The following is an 18,539-nucleotide window of genomic DNA, read 5'->3' as shown; positions in this document are numbered from 1 at the left end:
GGCCCCTGGCGAGCGCTGTCACGGGGAAGGGAGCGGGGTCTGGCTGGAGCACGCTGCCAGCCCCCTTCCCCATCGGCTGCAGCATTTGGCAGAACAGCAATGGTCTCTCTTGGCACCACGCTGGCATCCCGGGGTGTGTGGGAAGGGGTGGACAAGCACACACAATGGCCTTTCTGGTTCTTCCTGTTCCCTTTTGCAGAGGAGAATGATGTTTATAGCGAACTCCTCACCTTAACCTTCAGTGATAGCTGGGCTGTGACGCAGCAGAGCTAAGGAGCCCTGAGGGAAGGGTACCTCGGCGTAAGGCGGTTGTCCTCTGGCAGCTCTCTGCCATCTGGCCCGCACCGAGCTCGTGGTGCGTCTGCGGGACACAGCTCAGGCTTTTCTTGTTACATCCATGAAAAAAACCAACAAACAGATTTGGGGGTAAGAGGGCAGAGGCTGGTGCCAGCACAGGGGTGTTCAGGGCACAGACACCCTTGTTTCCTTGTCTGCTTCTCCAGGCATGCCGCTCGGATCTCCTCGTAGCTGCTCTGTGGGGTGGTGTCTGAGACCATGCTGTGTTGAGCAGCTCTGCCTGGCGAGCTGGGGTTTGCATTCCGGGCCTGTGGATCGCAGGTGAGACTGGGGAACCACTTCAAGGGGTAGGCTTGCCGTCCCTGTCCCCACATGTGCCAAACCACAGTGCCCAGCAGCCCTGGGGCAGCCTGCAGCAGGGGCAGTCAGGTGCTGCTGGGCGCAGGGCTGATGCTCCTGGGGAAGGAGGGAGCCGTAGAGGGGCTGCAGTGGCTCTGGATACCTGAGAGCACCAAGGAGGCCTCGGCAGCAGGTAAGTGTCCCTCCCTTGGAGAAGTGTGTGTGTAGTTAGACTTGTTCCCACCCCTGTGCCGGGGGCTGCCACCTCCCTGCAGTTCATCAAAGGCTGGGAATGGGAGAAAGATGGGCTGGGGAGCTGGCAGTGGTGGTGCACGTCGTCCTTACAGGTCAACAGCAGCTGGAGATGCTGTTTGCAAGGCTGGGGCTGGGCTGGGCAGAGAGCTGCTGGCTGCAGCTGGCACACAGCTGGATTTGCTTCTGCCCTGGCTGTGCCTATCAGGCAGGCCCTCCCTTTAAGAAGGGGTAACGTGCTACCCGCATTTAGAAAGTATATAATGTTCATCCTTCAACCCAAGCTTACAGTCTCTTTGCATTGAGGCAACCAGGGGCCAGGTTTGGGAGTAGCAGAGTTTTCCTTGGGAGGAAAACTCGGGCAGTGAAGCCCTCTTGGACAAGCCTGATGGAAGTCAGAGGCTGAAGCACCCAAGGGGCGACAGCGCTGGGTTTCCCACCTCACGCTCCCTCCCCTGGGTGCTGCAGGGCAGTGTGGGGGTCCCTGGGGGTGGGGACGGGACAGCAGCCTTGCAAAAATTACTTTCCTCCACCTTCATGAGCTGCCTGCACAGGATGGCAGAAATGTCCTTGTAACAGCTGTTTCCCAGAGATTTGTGGTCCTAGGTTCAGCTCTGCAAAGTTGTTACCATCCTACAGACTGTCCTCTCCTCATAAACGTAACCTGGCTCCAAATAATTGCTTCCTCTGGGAAGCTTTAAAATAGTTGATTTGTTACGAAACCGTTCAGTATTTCATTTGTGCTTCTCTGGTGCTTTTGCAACAGCCTTACAAATAACTGGGAATTTATCTCCGTGGCATCTCGGTGGGTGGGAAGGCCCACGCGGTCCCTGTTGATGGGGAGGGGAACAAACAAAGCTCAGAAAACTGAAGTAACCTTCATAGCAGAGGCTGTGTCGCAGGCAGGGAAACAAACACTTTTGGTGACACCTTCGGTGTGTCTTCCAGACCTCTGCTGTAACTGTGAGCTCCTGGTCCTTCCGCATGGGGTGATCCAGCCATCACCCCGAGGGACAGCCTCATTATTCCAGCGCAGGCTGTGCCCGAGGGCAGTGGTTGAAATGGTGAATGGGCGATACGGACTGTCACCCTGGAAGCACAACGCCAAGGGCGATACCTTGCTGCACAATCATTCTGCCCTGTGGCTAATGAGTCTGAGATAAACCAGTGCCACCGCGCCCTGGGCAATCAAGAGGAGGCCCTGCTGTGCCAGCCGCACGCAGGAAGGTCGGCTTCCTTCTTTGCTACATGTTGGCAGCAAAATTAGGAATTTGAGAGCAAAGTGGTGAAAATACAACTGAATGGAGCACGAGAGGGGTCTGGGTGCGGGGGTATCTCTGAGGCCCTGGGATCAGGGTTTCTTGCTTGCTGGTGCAATAGGGAACAAAGCGAGCTGCTGCTTTGTTTGGTTTATCAGTTGTGCTGCTCCCTGGTTCCTGTGAGTTGACAACCGAGGATTAATGTTGTTTCTCCCTGCAGTTGGCAGAGACGATTACGAGAGATCCAGGGTGATTAACTGTTTCTTTCTTTGTTTCTTCCCCTGTCCTGTGTTTATACAAGGCCATTTTCGTCATCTTACACCGGGGATCTGTTTGTCGGGTTTGGGGATGCCGTGCGGGTAGGGGGGGGCGGGGGGCCCGTGCGGGCCGGCGGCTCCCTGCGCTCCCCAGCTCGGGGACGCCCTCTGGCGGCCGGGCGCCGGCTGGGAGTTAAAGGCAGAGATGTGCTCCTCTAACCCAAGAAATTATTTTCGGAGGGAATAAAGAAAAGGCTGTTGGTATTCAAGATCAAAAGGACAACTGTTTCGCAAAAAAAAAAAAAAAAAAAAAAAAAAAAAATTAAAAAATCCCAACAAATCAACTTTAGAAAGCAGAGCTCTGGTGCAGGGATAAGCAGGTCTACACCAGCCGTGATGGCCGTTGGGCCAGACGGCAGGGTCACCGCTGCGGTCAGTGCTAGGGAAGCCTCGTGGCGGGGCTGAGGGAAGCTGGCTGGGCCCAGGACGTGTGTCGTGTGACGGCTTTATGAAATGTCCATCACTTGCCCAGGGATGGAGCCTTGCAGGTGTTATTCCTAAGCTGGTCTGTCTTGTTATTCAACCGAGCCTCCGTTAGCCTCCCAGATGGCTTCAGTGGCGCCAGCAATAGCGATCAAGCTGAAAAGGAGCAGGTAAATGCAACTGCCGGGACACCTAAGGCAGCACTGGCTCTCAAGATGACAACACTTGAAACAGCAGTGGCTTTGGTCTCAGCAGGCACGTGCCCCGCTGCAGGGCACCCTGCGAAGGGTCCGAGGCTGCTCCTCCCCGTGGCTCTGCCCTGGCACCTGCAGAGGGTCCCAAGCCCGTCCTGAACACGCTCACCTGGCTCAGGCCAGAGCCCCCCAGGCAGAAGACTTGATGCTGGAATGTGTTTTGGGGTTTTTTTTTGTCTGTCAGGCAAAACCCTGCTGATTTCTTTAGTGCAAGGATGTCAGATTGGTTTGTGGGACCTAATGGCCACTGGGAAAACAAATCTCTGTGGCTGCTTGGGGGGATCATCTGCTCTCTCCAGTGAGCAGAGCCGGCTGCTTCCCTTGCCGGAGCAATGTGCAATCACTGTCTTACGTGAGAGGAAACAAATTCTCCAGACACAACACCCTTCTGGGAAATTGTTGCAGTTTCTTCTGGAATTTTCAGAAACAGAAAATATGATTTTTTTTTTAAAAAATGTCCAAATCCTCAAAATATTTTTCTTATTGGGTTCCATAACTGAAAAAAAGGTTGTTTAAAACTTTTATGTTTCTCCTTTTTAGCCTGGTGAGGGAGCAGGGGCGCATTAATGCTTGAGGGGGATTCCCTCCCCCGCTCCCCTGCTTCTCAAAGAAAGCTTGCCTTGTTTTAAGTGTTTTCCTTCTGCCTGTGTCCATAGAAAATATTAGGGATATGGGATCTGGTATTCATTATAAGCTCCCAACAGAGTAAGATGAATGAAACTTTAAATGAAGCAGCTGTGAGCCAGTATGTCATTTAGCTGTTGAAGTTAAAAGCATGTATAACAAAAATGGAGTGTAACCATTTGGCGAGGGTCTTTCTCCCCTCTTTCAGAAGCTTGTATGGCATTGTCTGGTGGCTGATGCTTCATAGTCACACAAGGCAGATCTTGCCTGAGTTTTCATCTGTGTACCTACCTATCTACCAGAGCATGAAGCTCTAGATGAGGAAGCACTCGGCTGTTACACAGCCATGGTTACTTTTACCTTTGCTATCAGGGATGCCTGACAATTTAACCACAAAGCCACCCCTGATTTCCTTGAATGTGAAAATAATCGGGTAAAAAGGCAATTTTCAGTCTTTTCCGTTTTTCTTTACATAGGAAGTGATACGAAAAAAGCCCTCTGTTTGATTTTCTTTCCTTCTTTTTTTTTCTAGCTTTGGAAAAAAACCCAAGCCCAAAACAGGACCGAGTGATGCACCAGTGCCATTCTCAGGGGCACCCCGAGTCTCCCCGCGCACGCCGTTTGGCCCCAGCGTGTTACACACTGAGTGCAGAGCCTACCAGGGTTGTCCCCAGGTCACCGGTCTCTGCCATGAAGCTGCCTGCCAGAGCCAGTGCCTTATGTCCACAGTCCCATCTCAGCCAAATGGCTGAGCTAGGGTCACGGAGAGCTTTTTTTCACCAACCAGGGAATCCCTTTTCCCTCCTCTCTCAGCAATGCAGTCCAGAGCGGCAGAGGTTTTGATCAGGCCAGCCCTGTAACGCCAATCCAGCTTTGCCTGAAAAAAGGCCCCCTGAGCTGCTGGGAGGGTCACTCTCACCAGCAGATGGGAAGGAGGGGCAGGAGGCACCTGGGGGAGCAGCTGCATATTCAGGCATCACGATATTTATCATTTTAATCAGCTGTACTGCAGTCAAGTTTGAGATACAGGAAAAGAGAGGGAAGGTCACACAAGGGCAAAAAAATGATCAGAGGCTAGAAGGACTTACAAGAAAAGATTAAAAGGGATAAATATGTGTATCTCAGCTGAGCAGGGATGGCTAAGGAAGGTTGATTTTACCATTCAAAGGGAAGAGTCTCCAAGGAGGAAAAGGGAGTCTTTAGCCTGCTTCAGGGCTTGTAACTCAATGTGACAGGAGGAATTTTGAAAGACAAATATGGGTTAAACAGAAAAAAACCACTCCTGGTGATGTCATTTGTTAAACCGAACTGGTTTCCCACAGGGAGCAGTGGAAGCCAGGCTCTCGGCTTGTCTGTACGCTGGGGAGGGGGTGCACTTCCCTGTGCTTTAGGGGAGGCAGGCGGTGGTGGCGAGGAGGCAGGGCAAGTACGGAGCGATGCACTGGCCTGCCAGGCTCTTTGTCTTCCAGCCTTCTGCCAGAAATAACGGCCTGTGCCTGTTGCTTATCCTACATGCCATCCGAAGCTTGAATTTGACAATAGTAACAAGAGGAAACTCTTCTGCCGGTGTATGTGCTGGGAATTTTCAGCTGGGGGTGTTGGAGTGTTGTGTAGCACAATCGGACCCCTGGAAAAGCCAATGGGGCTTTACTTAATGCACTGTGCAGCTCAGGGGGCTGCACGAGAGATGCCTTGGCTGTTTCAGAGCTGCAAAAATGGTGACTAATAGCAAAGAGATCTGCATAATCATGTCTTTTGTTGCCAGCAGACACATGGTCAGGACACTGTGGTGGCCAAACACTTCATTCTAGAGCGATATGTGCAATATGTGCTTCTGAATGGTCTGGGGGGAAGAACAAATAGAAAATGTGCTTATTCCCCAAAGCATTTAATCTTACTAAATCTTACTAAAACAATTTGAAATGTGATTTAAATAGTAGGCTTTCTAGCTATTGTGTTTGTGAGCAAAGCCCCAAAAGTCTCTGAACAATTTATTTTCACCAAAAGGGACCTCATCAGCTCAGTGCTGGAAAAAGTAGCAGTCACTGGTCTGAGTGCAGAATTTGGGAAGGCAGCTGCCACCATCGACACTTCCTCATGAGAGATGACACCAATTCCTGTGCCAAGCAAGCAGGCGTTTTGGAGCAAGAACTGCAGAAGGAGCAAAGCTAATGTAAACAGGTAATGATTCACTGGCAGGAGCCAGACACCAGCGCTCCCGGCCCTGTCCTCTGCAGCATCCCGGCGGCCCCAGAGTGCCTAACTCTGCTTTTGCTTTCTAAGCTGAAGTAGGAAAGCTCTGCTCCTTTCTGGCTTTGCAAGAAGCTGCACTTTGGCAGGCCCAGCACACAGTGCTGGCAAGCCCAGGATGGTGCAGGTGCTGCTACCGAAGTATTTGGGAATCGAGCTGCATTCTTCTCTGGGGTGGGCAAGTCAGGCAGCAGATCTGAGTTTGCCTCGTGACGGTCCTTGTACCCAAACTCTGAACCAGAGGGATGCCCCGTCTCTGAAGCTGAAAGTTTAATTAAGCTCTGGCACCAGGTTGGCAGGATGGCAGGTAATTAACCAAAAGCACCAGACCCAGACAGATGTGGGTCTGGAAACCAGGCTGAGATAGCTAGCAAGCCACTCTGTGTGAACTTAGTGCACGCCTAGAAACTTATTGTCAAATTTAACTAACCATGCTAGTAAACGGCTGAAGGAGGCAAAGGTTTGATAATGGTTACCAGCCCCCTGTGCTGCCTGTGCTTCTCTGGCCCCAGCTGGTGCCACCCAGCCCCTCAGAGCCCTGCTGAGGTGACTGAGAAGGGGAGGCAATGCTGGAGAGAGACATCTGTGACCTTGGGTTACTGCTGCTTTGCAGCATGGCAGCGGCCCGCTGTGCTTGATGTCTGGGCTCTGAGGTTAAACTCGATACAGGCTGATCCTCATGCCCTAGTATTGGCCTTTAAAGCCTACACAGAGAGCAGACCCTTCAGTCAAAGCTGTATGCTTAACGATTAAGAGATGCATGTGAAATCGTCCCCTGAACCTTCCAGCCGTTGCACCCTGGGGACTGTCCCACTCGACCTCTGTGTTTGCTGGTGTAAATCACTTCATGCCTGCAGATGGGAGCGCTTTGTAGCCCCAAACACCCCCTGTGCTGACCCGGGAGAGCTTCCTGCAGAAAAAGCCTGGGTCTGAGGATAATATAAGCCTAAATTTGCTGATCTTCCCTTTTAAATCTTTAAAATCTTTCTTTTAAACAGCCTTACCAGCATTTGTGGCTGCAAGGAAGATTTTCAGACAATGAATTGTTGTCTTTTTGAGGGCTTAGGTGGCTGGCAGTATGGGCTAAGAGAAGGGTGAATTCCGGTGGCCTCCCTAATTAATCTAGCTCTGTGCTGTTATACCTGTCATGTAGATCACTGGGTGGTTTAAAACTCAAGGGCCTGATGTGACGCGGTGGCACAGTGCCCAGCAGGGAAGGAGCGCTTTAGAAGTGAGTTCTGTGGTGTGGATGTGGTGAGATGTGGATCTAGTTCCTATTCCTCTGACAGCAGAGCCCTCTCAAGGGGGCGGAGTGATAGTCCAGGCAATACGAAAACAAAGACCTCTGTATCGGTACGAGTGCTTTCAAAGTGTTATAATGCTTAAATATACCTTTTCAAAGTAACTGTAGTGGCATAAAAATTCTGTGCAAGCTAGGCATAATTCCTGTACGGTTAAACAGTTGGTGAAATGACAGCTTGTTTTCCAGCAACATCTATCAGAAGGCTGTAGGAATCAGGATGTCATATATGTGTCAAATGCACACGCACATGCTTTGCCCCTTCTACTTTGTGTTTTTACGTGTGTAGTGTGACAACTACTTTAAACAGCCCCTTGTGATTACAGCTTAATGACAGTTTTCCTGGATTGTGCAGCGATGTGGTATATTTTTATAGTGTTGGTTTTGCTTAGTGTAACAGTTGCCTAAAAATAAGAAATAAAACAACTAGTGATGAGACATGTACCATTCTCCCCAGATTTGAAAAGCATATGGAAGGTAGGTGAACTAAACATGACAAGATGTTGGAAGAAGGGTTCGCCGGAGTCAAGAAGACGCTCAATATGAGTTATGCATCTTGCTCAACTTTATTAGTTTCTAACACTACTTATACAGAACCGATACACATGCATATTCGTAAAGCAGAAATATGCTCTAAACGCGCGCGGTTCTCACACCCCTCATTATCATGACTAAAACAAGCATTCTATCCATGTAGCTAATTGTGTCGCTGTGCTTCAGCCTTGTAGTTTGTTACTCCCTATTTTCCCATACCGGTCCCTATCTTTCTTGGCCCTGCACCTGCTGTCCCAGCAGCTGTAGCTTGTTACAGCCACGGCCTGTTGGCACAACATAATTACTTGGTCTCAGGATGCAAGAATAGCTCAAGGCTACCTTTCTTGTTATCTTCAGCACAGCAACTTCAGTACAATTCTGATTACAGGCCTGTTCTAATACCAGGCCTGGATTGTGCAGATCTTCAGAGATTCTAAGGCCATGCTTCTGCAGCCATTCTTCTACAACAAGACACTGACAGCATTGATAATAGTCCAGCCTTTTACAAGGGTTTGACCTCTACTTCTTAGAGACGTCACAAAGCAATATATTCTGCTCTTCACGACTGTGTGGCAGCCGTATGTGTGTTGGAGTAGTACTGTGCCTTAACATTGTTAAATCTTTCTTACCTTACTTACATCGTTGCTTGGCCCTTAAATATCACATCCTCTGTTGCCACATCCCAGAATAGGTTTTGCCTGTTTCTGCAGTGGTAGTGTATTTGTTGAGTTAGTTTCAGATTGAGATCCACCTTAGCTCAAGCCTTTATAAATGCTGCTGCTTCCTAAACGGGTATTTCTGATTTTGTACTGGTGGATTAGACTTCCTAAATGTAGTCTGCTCTTGTTCTTGCAGGACTGCATCTTGTTGAATCATTCCTTTGTTTTCTGGGACTCATTCTGAATTGTCGTTCTTGTCTTCAGAGTGTTTGAAACTCCTCTCGGGCTGATTCATCTGCATGTTTTGACACTGCATGCTCTAATCTGCTCAACAAATTCTTAATGCAAAGGGTCCTGGGCTAACAAGAGATCCCCCATTCCCCAAAGGAATTGTCCCCAGGTTTATCAAGGAGCTATTTTGAATGCAAATTCTGGAAACAGTTGTGCTTCCAGCGTACAATGAATTTTACCTTGGTGCTTTCCTGTTTGCTTCAGAAAAATGGACAAAATCTTTATTATAGTCAGGTCTAAGACACCTCTATTTCCCCCTCCCCTTGCCCACTAGCTTAGTTATTCCAATAAAGAGTATTGGATTCATTTGATTTGTTCTTGATTGCTTGCTTTGTTGGCATGAGCAGCTTCCCAGTTTACTGAATTCAAGTGCTTATAAATTGATGATTTAAACTTTCGTTCTGCTGCCCCTTTGAAGGTAAGCCCGCCAATTGAAAAATCACTGCACGGCCAGGTAGTTACACGTACAGGACAGTGCTAGAGATTTCTCAGGGACGGTTCATTAGTTACTTTAGGGAGTTTCTTAAGGATTAAAAGCACTGGCTGCTTGAGAATATGTGAACTTTCTTCATCCTATTCTTCCCCTCTTACAACCTATGTTCTTCACACCCTCTTTTAGACGAATACTGGGGCTCAGTTAAGCACAGGGTAAAGATGATACCACTGTTTGCAATCTGCTGGCTGCTGAAAACAAAAACTGTTGCCAATGTTAGTCCCTGGGTTTGTGTAAACAAAGAAAATGCTCTGTCAAAACAAAGGCAAAGTAGTATGATTTGAGCTGCTTGGATACATAATGGCAGACCGCAGCCATGGGTGCAGTGGTTGCATTTGGGGGTACGTCTAATGTGGAGTTAAATCAGAAAAGGGGCTCAGGTGGCTTTCAGGGAAGGTCTGAAAGGGCCAGCCGAGGAAGGCCACATGACCCTGCAGAGGCTCTCCTGTTACCCTCTGAAGGTTTATAAATAGCTTTGACCCAGCAAGGTGTTTTTTGTGGCAGTCTACAGCTTGCTTTCACAGCATTGTGAGATTTCCTTACAAGTTCACATTCAGCGTCCACAACTAAATACACTGAGGTGGTGTAAACTTGTTCTGATGATTCAAATATTAACCCAAGGAGGGAAAAAATCTTTTCTACTTTGTACCTGTAAGCTTCATGTTGGAGCAGGTACCACCTGTCCTTCTGCAGCTGGCATAAATTCAGCAAAACCCATAAAGCTAACCTGAACTTTGTTGCACATTCTAGATAATGTAAAAAATGTGATGGTGTGTAATGCCCTACCGGTATTAAATCTCCACTGGCATGTGATCCGATGTGACGATGCGCTATTCTGCTGTCAATCTGCCTTAACTGCGTCACACAGTGGCAAACTGCAGAGCCATAGGCAGTGCCTGCTCCATACCCTAGAGAAGAGGAGGTGGTGGCTTCCTGCCTCTGCTGCTTTTTCCTGAGCCACAGCCGTTAGCATAGCCCTGAATAACAGACTCACCCGAACCAAGAGCTAAGGTCTGCAACTTCAATGATAAGCTACAGATTTCCCTGTTACCATAAGGTGCCTCTGGGATTAGCTGAATACTGCTGCTGAGCTATAATTAATAGGATGTTAATTATTATGTTTGGCCAGGAAAGATGAGCATGCGGAACCGTATCCAAAGGCTTCTAGCAGGATACAGCTGAAACAAGGCTGGTTAGGCAGCAAGGATCTGTATATATCTTTTTATATATATATTTGGATTTGAGCAATTTGAAAAGTTTATCTCTCCTGAAAAGTGGAAAACCAGAAAAACTCAGTGACAAAGTTATTCCTGAATGTCTGTTACTCTGTTATTTCTAGGTCAATTTCCATTTTCTTTCTCAAATATTTTGAAGAAAGCAATTGGTGCTCAAAGATTAAATTCTCTATTTAGTTTCTGCCATCTCCTCCAGACTTCCGCAAAGCAGCTCTTGAGGCCTCATTGCTGCTACCTTTAAGAGAGTTACACTTTGTCTGGCAGTATCAAAAATATGTTGGTTCACAGAGCCTTGGAAAAAAGGACAGAGAATGCACAGGTAAATAAGTGTACACAAAAGGAGAAAGCAAAGTAGAGGAGTTTACTACAGAGAACCATAGTGAAAGTAATAACAAATATATTCACCAGTAGTAGGAGAGGATGCTAGCTACATTTCTGCTTGCAGCAACAGCAGGTAGAGCCTCTGAACTGGAGCCTTTTTTGCACTCTCCCTCCTTTTTTTTTTCCTGTTCCCTCCTCCTCCTCCTTGGTTTAAAGCTGTCTGTAGGGTGAAACCATATAACCTTCCTGCACCCAGAGTACCCTCCGGCAAGTTGTGCCAGAGGTCTACTACAGCTGGTGAAGAACCATCTCCTTTTGCATATTTTGAACTTGGACTTCATTAGTTTCATTTGGTGGGGATTTTTTTGTTTGTTTTGTTGGTTTTTTTTTTTAATTTGGAAGACATAGTGAAGAGTTAAGCCCTATCAACTGTTTTCCACAAGCAGTACCAGATAGTAATGGTGGCTAGCTGAAATTTTATTTCAGCTTTCATTTAGTCTTCTGCTGCCTCAGGACCTTTGTGCTTCTAAATCATGACTGTATTTACCTAGTTACCTTTAAGAATTAATTAAAGGGATTTCAGCCTACTTGTGTGGCTTTCGGCATCCCAGAGTTGCAAGGAAGGTAGGGGAGTGGACATTACTGGGCTAGCCAGCAGCAAGAATATTAAGAGGTCCTAGGTAGTCTTCAAACAGCCTCAAGCCGAAGGGAGAAATACTCCTTTCTGTTGACATAAAAGTTGGAGAAACTGGGTAGGAAACATATGCCTGCTCATGACCCTCATGTAGGAAGCCCATGTAAGTAAAAGAGCATGTGGCCTGTATGTTGTTAACACCCTTGGATAACACAGGAACTTTTTAAAGTGATTGCTGTCTCTCGAATCCCCTCCTGACTTTTGTTTCTCTTCTCCCAGTGGTCTGAAAATGAGATGCAGAGAGTTGATTACTGCTTGCAGTGACAAGGACAACATTTTTTAGGCTGCAGTTTCAAGCTGCTAAAATGACCAGCAGTTCCTTAATGGGGTGCTCCTGCCCCTTCCTCTCCTCTCTGTTCAGTGCTAACCCCTGTTTTTATCACAACACAAGCTGGTTTTCAGGGAGTTAAACTAGCAGAAATCTGCTTGCTACCTTTTCCAGGGCTAGTTTTTGCTGGTTTCGCTCTGTTGAACCAGCTCACTCTGCAGTCAGAAGGGTCCCAGTATTGACAGGAACAGGAGTGCCTGTTCCCACAGCACCTGTTAGAGCACAGTAATTCATTATGAAATTAGTGGTGTTAAATGTTAGATGGCACATCTGAATATATCTTCCTCAGTAGCTAAAGGTTATGATCCACAGGGATAATCACAAGCATTGTCTTTCATTGCTCAAAATTGTTCCTCTACTACAGATTCTCCCTGGGTGCATCACCCTTGCTTTTCTCACAGATGCAGACGCTGCACAGAATGGAAGCACCCATTTTAATAATCCAAGAGAAAAGCTGGTGATGCTGCTAGTTGCCCTTGCTAAAGCTGTAGCTACACTGTAGCCTTTCCTGTAATTGCCTGCACGTAGCAGAGATAACTCCTAGTTCAGAGACTGCATACTGTTGCAGTTTGAGGAGCAAGTGTGGGCAATCGTGTAAAGCTATGATGTCAGTGGCATTACGTGCAATATCATTCCAGGGAAATTTATGTCAGTGACTAAGCATGGAAAAAAAAAAAAAAAAGGAAGAAAAAGATATGTTTGCCCCCACAGAGCTAATTAATAACAGACACTGGGAGTAACAAGGATGGCATTTTGCAGCCCACAAGGGGAATGGGTAGGGGGTAGGACTCAAGGCCGCATAGGACTCCAGGTGACAAGTCAGCGAAATGCTATTGAAAGGGTGATACTGTCCTCAGGCCAACCTGACGCAGCTATAATTGCTAGCTAACTCTTTGTGTGAAGCCAACTGATCCAGCAGCACACAAATCTGGAAGTGACAGTCGCAGAGCCACAAGCCCTGTCTGTAAAACTAGCCGGTGTATCTTCGATTCGATTTCCAGATGTCTTCTGCATTTCAAATGCCCCTTGGGATATCTGTTGCCTTCACTGCAATCATCTAGAAGCCAAGCTGTGATAAATTCTGCAGCTATGTAAAACAGGAACTAAGCTCAGCTCTCTACCTTGTCATCACACACTCGATTCCAAGTGAGGATGTAAATAGGTCAGGTGCTCCTTATGTATTTTTCTCCTTTCTTCTTTGCTCACCAGGGCCAAGAAGTGCCCATGTGTGCCAGACCCCATCAGTTCCTGCACCTGCCTGGCACAGGCCCAGCGCGGCCGCTGGCGTTATGTGCTGTGTGAGCAGAGGGGCCCGACGGCTGCGTGAAACCCATCACCTCGGCTTTAGGGACAGCCCAACGCTACCAACACTGTGAGAACCCAGGTTTGTTGGTGCTTTACCTCCCTTCTCAAAATGGCTTCCAGATGAAGCAACACACCGTGCCTTCCCCGCCCCCGGCCCGCACCGCCCCACGCCCCCCCCCGCACACCGGCTGTGGCGTGCCGTCGCCCGTTGCCCACCCCGGGCCGGGCCGCCACACAGAGGCGAGCACCCCGGCGACCCCGCTCCTGCGCACCGGGCAGGGCCTCGGCAGGGCCCGGTGACGGGGGCAGGCGGCCGCGGTGCGGAGCCCGGGGCTGGGCCGCGCCCCCCACCCTGACCCACATTCTCCGGGGGAGGGGCGGGGCCTCCGCCCCCGCCAATCGCCGCACGGCACCAGCGTCACGCGGGGCGGCCGTGACGCGCGGGGCCGCCTCCATTTCGCGGCGCAGCGGCGCGGCAGTCCGGAGCCGGCCGTCGCGGAGGGAGGAGCGAGCTGCCCGCCCGCCGAGCGCCGCCGATTGCCCCGCGCGCCCGCCCGGCTCGGCCCGCACCGAGACCCGCAGCCCAGGTTCGTGACAGGCCGGGGACGCCGCCGCGGCGGAGCGCCGGGGCCCCTCCGCGGAGCGCAGCGCCGTGGGCGGGTGGCGTCGGGGGAGCGGTGCCGGCGGCGCAGGGGGCTCCCGGCCGCGCAGCCGGTCGCCTCTCAGCCAGCGTCACGTTTTCTCGCTACCCGGCCTGACGCCGGTGCCCTTTGCGGAGCGGGCGCCACCGTTGGGCGCGGCCCGGGCCGCCATTTTGTGGCGGAGCGATGGCGTTGGCTTTTCTTCCCTGGCTCGGCGGGGAGGGGCGTGGCCGCGGCGGGCGGGGGCGAGTTGTGGGCGGGGCTCGGCGTTCCCATTGGCCCGGGCTGAGGCGGAGTCCACTTGGCTGCTCCCCATTGGTGCGGAGCGGGGGCGAGGCCGGGCCGCGGGCCTGATGCGGACTGCGGCAGGGCGGGCGGCCGCGCGGGGCGGGTGCGCTGAGTCAGGGGGCGGGGCCGGGGGCGGCGGCGCTGACGGGCCGGGCGCCGTGTCTCCCGCAGCGAGCTCCGCGCCAACAGCCATGAGCGGCTGCCGCGTCTTCATCGGGAGGCTGAACCCGGCCGCCAGGGAGAAGGATGTGGAGAGGTTCTTCAAGGGATACGGCCGCATCCGGGACATCGACCTGAAGAGGGGGTTTGGGTTTGTGGTGAGTGCGCCTCGCAGGCCTCCGCGGGCCCTGCCCGTCCGTGGCGCTCGGGTCTCACGCGCCTTTCGTGTGCACGAAGCTGCTTTTCATGATAACGCCATTGACGTGCTCAGCCAAGTGGCAAACGAGCGTTGGTTAACTTCCCAGAGGTGTAATTTTTTTACTTTTACGGTTTTGCTATGGTGGTTTTGCAGGAGTTTGAGGATCCGAGGGATGCAGATGATGCCGTCTATGAACTGGATGGAAAAGAGCTTTGCAGTGAGAGGTGAGGTATTCTTAGTTCATGAATGTATAAGCTTGTATATCTAAAATAAGAAGCGAGTCGATTTTAACTTGCAGTGTGCTACCAGTATTGCTTAAACTATTTTGTGGTTGGGATTTTTTTTCTCCGACAGCTACAACTGTGAAGGAATATGTGAGAAGAAAAATGTAAAAATGTATGGTTTTCCATTTCTGCTTTTCCCCCCCAGGGTTACAATTGAGCATGCAAGAGCACGCTCTAGGGGTAGAGGCAGAGGGAGATACTCTGACCGTTTTAGTAGCCGCCGTCCACGTAGTGACAGGAGGTATGTATGTATAGCTTTGAACTGACACAATTTACAAAAGAATACAGTGGGCGCATCTGGTGCAAGAACTTGAACGAGAATGAGATATTAAAAGGTATTAATTGCCTTTTCAGTCAGTCATTTGATGTGGCAGTAGGTGGGATCGTGAGGTTTGCAGATCTTCTCAGATAAGCTTGTTGTCTTTATGCTCCGTCCCTGAAGTACTTAATGCTTGTCCTAGATTACTCAGGGCATTACATAGTTAAGTTGTAGCAATGGTGATCTGCTGGTACGGGTTATTGGTACAGCCTTTGTTAATATTCACACGGTTATATTTTAATTACTAATGAAAGTCTCGATTCGTTATTTCCAAACAGAAATGCCCCACCTGTAAGAACAGAAAATCGCCTCATAGTAGAAAACTTGTCTTCCCGAGTCAGCTGGCAGGTTTGTTCAAACACGATTAACTATTTTGACTTCGTTTAATGGGTATGTAATGTAATTATTTTGTAAAATAAATAATTTAAATTAAATGTAATTTGTTAAAATTTTTATGTAATTAATGTAACTTTAAATAACGTAATTTAAATATCTTGAATGAAAACTAGTTAATTTTAATTTTATATAATAATGTATATATTTGAGGATATATATTTATTTTTTTCTTGTTTTTTAAATCCATTTTAACCACATATTAAACCCTTTATTTGCCAGCCTATCTGTGTCGTTGGCCTTATGACGAGGAGTGCCTGTGGGTTATCCTAATCGTTCTGTCTTGGTCACTCTTGGTTGGGCCTGGTTGACTTTCCAGTCAGCTCCTACAATGTCACTTGGCCACCTCTAGATCTGTGTTTGCCGGTCTAGATGTAATCGATGCACTCCTTAAAGTGCCACATTGCAGCGATCCCAGAGCGTTAACGAGATCTGATTCCTAAGTTGAGAGCTGTTCTTCCTGTAACGCTTCCGAATAAAGAGGTCCTGGTCGAAAAGAGTTGAAAGATACGAAATTAGGTGGTCGTTGGAATCCTGATCGCAGTAAAGTGGTCCTTGGTAACATCAAGCATAGAGAATGTCTGGATCCATCAATAGTCTCCTAATAGGGAGGGCAGTGCGATTAATGGCTTCCATCGACTGGGTAGTGTTCGTCAAGTGGGTGGCGAAGAGCCAGTCGGGCATATATCATGACGGTATCTCCGGTCGCTTAATGCAGTTTGCTGCTTGGCTAGCCTAGGGAAATGTTAATAAAGGTAAAGTAAACTATATTTTTAATGACATATGGGGCACAAAATAATTGGTGTTACGTAAATGTAATTCTGTATGCATATAAGACTTGTAATGTAAATGGAGACTGAAATAGTTCAAAAATATATGGGTAGTATTTCACACTCAGTCCAGTATATATACAAATGTAGTTTTTATCTCTCTTTCTCTCTTTCTCTCTCTCTCTCTCACTCTGTATAATCTTTGTAGACTAATATTTTCCTTAATGTTAAGACACTTTATTAGCATTTTGCTTAAAGCAATATGCTTTTTTCATTTATTTCGTGCCCTGATAATAGATAATTCAATTTTGATAGAATACAAGTATGGCAATTGCCATGTTTGTAACTTACCTAACATCTTCTCTTTCAGTAGTCATAAGTCTCTTTTGTTTGCTTGTAACTATTATATAGATATAGATAAGTGTATAGATAAGTTATTCCTTTCACTTCTTTGTATAACATAACTGGTCTTGTGTTAGGATCTCAAAGACTTCATGAGACAAGCTGGGGAAGTAACCTTTGCAGATGCACACAGACCTAAGTTAAATGAAGGGTAAGCCTCTAAAAGCATCTCTTGAAAGCTGTAGAGTAGTATTTCTGTGTGTAATACTTGGGGAGGGGAGCTGGCTACTCTCAGTGCTCAGCAGCTGTTCATGGTTTAATTTAGCTACCCTTTGAAAATGTATTCTGTGGTATTGGGGGAGGGGAATTCCTTCAATTCATATTTGAGTTCCAACAAGAGATGACTGCACTGCGCATGTGAGGTTTTTGGAGTTATTCTCCCTCTGCCCCGAGTGTATGTTTTGCTCTAGTATCAAAAATACCACTTGTAATAGTGAGTTCTTGCATTTTGGGTTTTTTCCTGTAGGGTGGTTGAATTCGCCTCTTACAGTGATTTAAAGAATGCTATTGAAAAGCTTTCTGGTAAAGAAATTAATGGAAGGAAAATCAAACTAATTGAAGGCAGCAAAAGACACAGGTACAGATTTCTGTTCTTTTGAATAACGCTTAAATATTCATTGAGAAAGCAGTGACCGGGCAGCTGAACTGGAGACCAGGGAAATGCCTGGTCATTGCAGTCTGTGACGCTTCGTTGCTAACACCAGTGCTCTTTTGTTCCCTCAGTAGGTCCAGAAGCAGGTCACGGTCTCGTAGCAGAAGCTCATCCAGGTCCCGTAGCCGGTCCCGGTCCCGCAGCCGCAAGTCTTACAGCAGGTCAAGGAGTAGGAGCCGTAGCAAGTCTCGATCAGTTAGTAGATCTCCAATGCCAGAGAAGAGCCAGAAACGTGGTTCTTCCAGTAGATCTAAATCCCCATCATCTGTGGATCGGCAGAGGTCTAGATCGAGGTCCAGATCTGTTGACAGTGGCAACTGAACTATAAGTAACTTGCCCTGTGGGCCCTTTTTTAAACCATACTTGCTAAAACTTGTGGTAAGTATGTGACTTTCTGTGGGGAAGGGTTTGGATGGGGAGGGGGGAGGGATGGGGGAACTTTGTAGATGTGGACCATGGTGGGAAGGGTTATTGACTAATTGTATTAAATGTTTTTTGATAACCCTTTTCTTGCTCACATTTTTTGTGAATGTCTGAAGTGTATAGTTTGTGTATACCGGCAGAGCTCTTTATAACTAAAGCAGACAACTTAAAATTTTTGTACTCCAAAAAAAGTCATCTGAACACTTAATTCCCAGTATATTCAACTGTGAATAGCAACTCAGAACATTAGTTTAATATTTCAAGTTAAACTAATAGCTTTAGGCATCTAAGAGCTCTACATGTGCTGTACATAAAGCTTTATTTCAGAGGGTATTTTTTTGTGCTTTTGAATCATTGTTTCAGTTATAGGTCAGCAGATTAAGTGCTGGTCGGTACTGGTAATAAAACCTTATTCTAAAAGCTTTTCATTTAATATGACTTGCACTACACTACGATAATGCCCATTTTACTGCCCTGTGGTAATAATATTCTATAAAGCACCCTAATTCTTGATACTTAAGAATTAAGTAGCTCAAATAAAATATAAAGAAACGTGTCTCCGCCTCTGGTGTGTTCTCGGTGTTAATAAACTGTGACTGCGCCTCATGTTGGAGAGTGTTAAAATGTTTCTTGAAAGATGGGTCTGCGGCAAAGGGTTCACTTGAGTGTTTTGGGCATGGGGAGAACAAACTTTTAAGTAGCGTTGTGCTCTGTCCTTAGATGTCTTTATGATCTGAAACAAAAACCTTGATAATAAGGAGAATTGTGCCATCATAGTTCATAGCAAAAAGTGGAATGGACAAGTCATTTATGTTCTGATCACTTGGGATAATG

At 47.9% G+C, this 18,539-nt stretch overlaps 2 protein-coding genes across 3 annotated transcripts; one reads left to right on the top strand and one right to left on the bottom strand.

Moving 5' to 3' along the window:
• Nucleotides 1-13,627: 13,627 nt before the first annotated feature.
• On the top strand, nt 13,628-18,261 carry SRSF5 (serine and arginine rich splicing factor 5). Of its 2 annotated transcripts, none has more exons than XM_037394952.1 (8): nt 13,628-13,762; nt 14,276-14,421; nt 14,616-14,686; nt 14,892-14,987; nt 15,344-15,413; nt 16,708-16,781; nt 17,097-17,207; nt 17,357-18,261. In XM_037394952.1, exons 2-8 carry the CDS (start codon nt 14,296-14,298, stop codon nt 17,601-17,603), a joined length of 795 nt encoding a protein of 264 aa, XP_037250849.1. In that variant the 5' UTR covers nt 13,628-13,762; nt 14,276-14,295; the 3' UTR covers nt 17,604-18,261. The 2 variants fall into 2 exon arrangements, with proteins under 2 accessions (XP_037250849.1, XP_037250848.1); XM_037394951.1 differs by having other exon boundaries at nt 17,354-18,261.
• Nucleotides 13,908-14,297, bottom strand: LOC119150891 (atherin-like). The gene has a single exon (XM_037394000.1). It carries the CDS (start codon nt 14,295-14,297, stop codon nt 13,908-13,910), a length of 390 nt encoding a protein of 129 aa, XP_037249897.1.
• Nucleotides 18,262-18,539: the final 278 nt, after the last annotated feature.

The sequence above is a fragment of the Falco rusticolus genome, chromosome 7, assembly GCF_015220075.1.
Source record: "Falco rusticolus isolate bFalRus1 chromosome 7, bFalRus1.pri, whole genome shotgun sequence".
Classification (NCBI taxonomy): domain Eukaryota; kingdom Metazoa; phylum Chordata; class Aves; order Falconiformes; family Falconidae; genus Falco; species Falco rusticolus.
Note: the sequence above shows the minus strand (reverse complement) of the source record. Positions and strands in the feature narration are given on the sequence as shown.

Bases quoted from the DNA above. Each gene is read 5' to 3' on its own strand.
- SRSF5 (XM_037394951.1), top strand. From the start codon at position 14,296: ATGAGCGGCTGCCGCGTCTTCATCGGGAGGCTGAACCCGGCCGCCAGG. The intron at 14,422-14,615 runs GTGAGTGCGCCT...GTGGTTTTGCAG, and splicing joins AGAGGGGGTTTGGGTTTGTG to GAGTTTGAGGATCCGAGGGA. The intron at 14,687-14,891 runs GTGAGGTATTCT...TTTCCCCCCCAG, and splicing joins AAAGAGCTTTGCAGTGAGAG to GGTTACAATTGAGCATGCAA.
- LOC119150891 (XM_037394000.1), bottom strand. From the start codon at position 14,297: ATGGCTGTTGGCGCGGAGCTCGCTGCGGGAGACACGGCGCCCGGCCCG.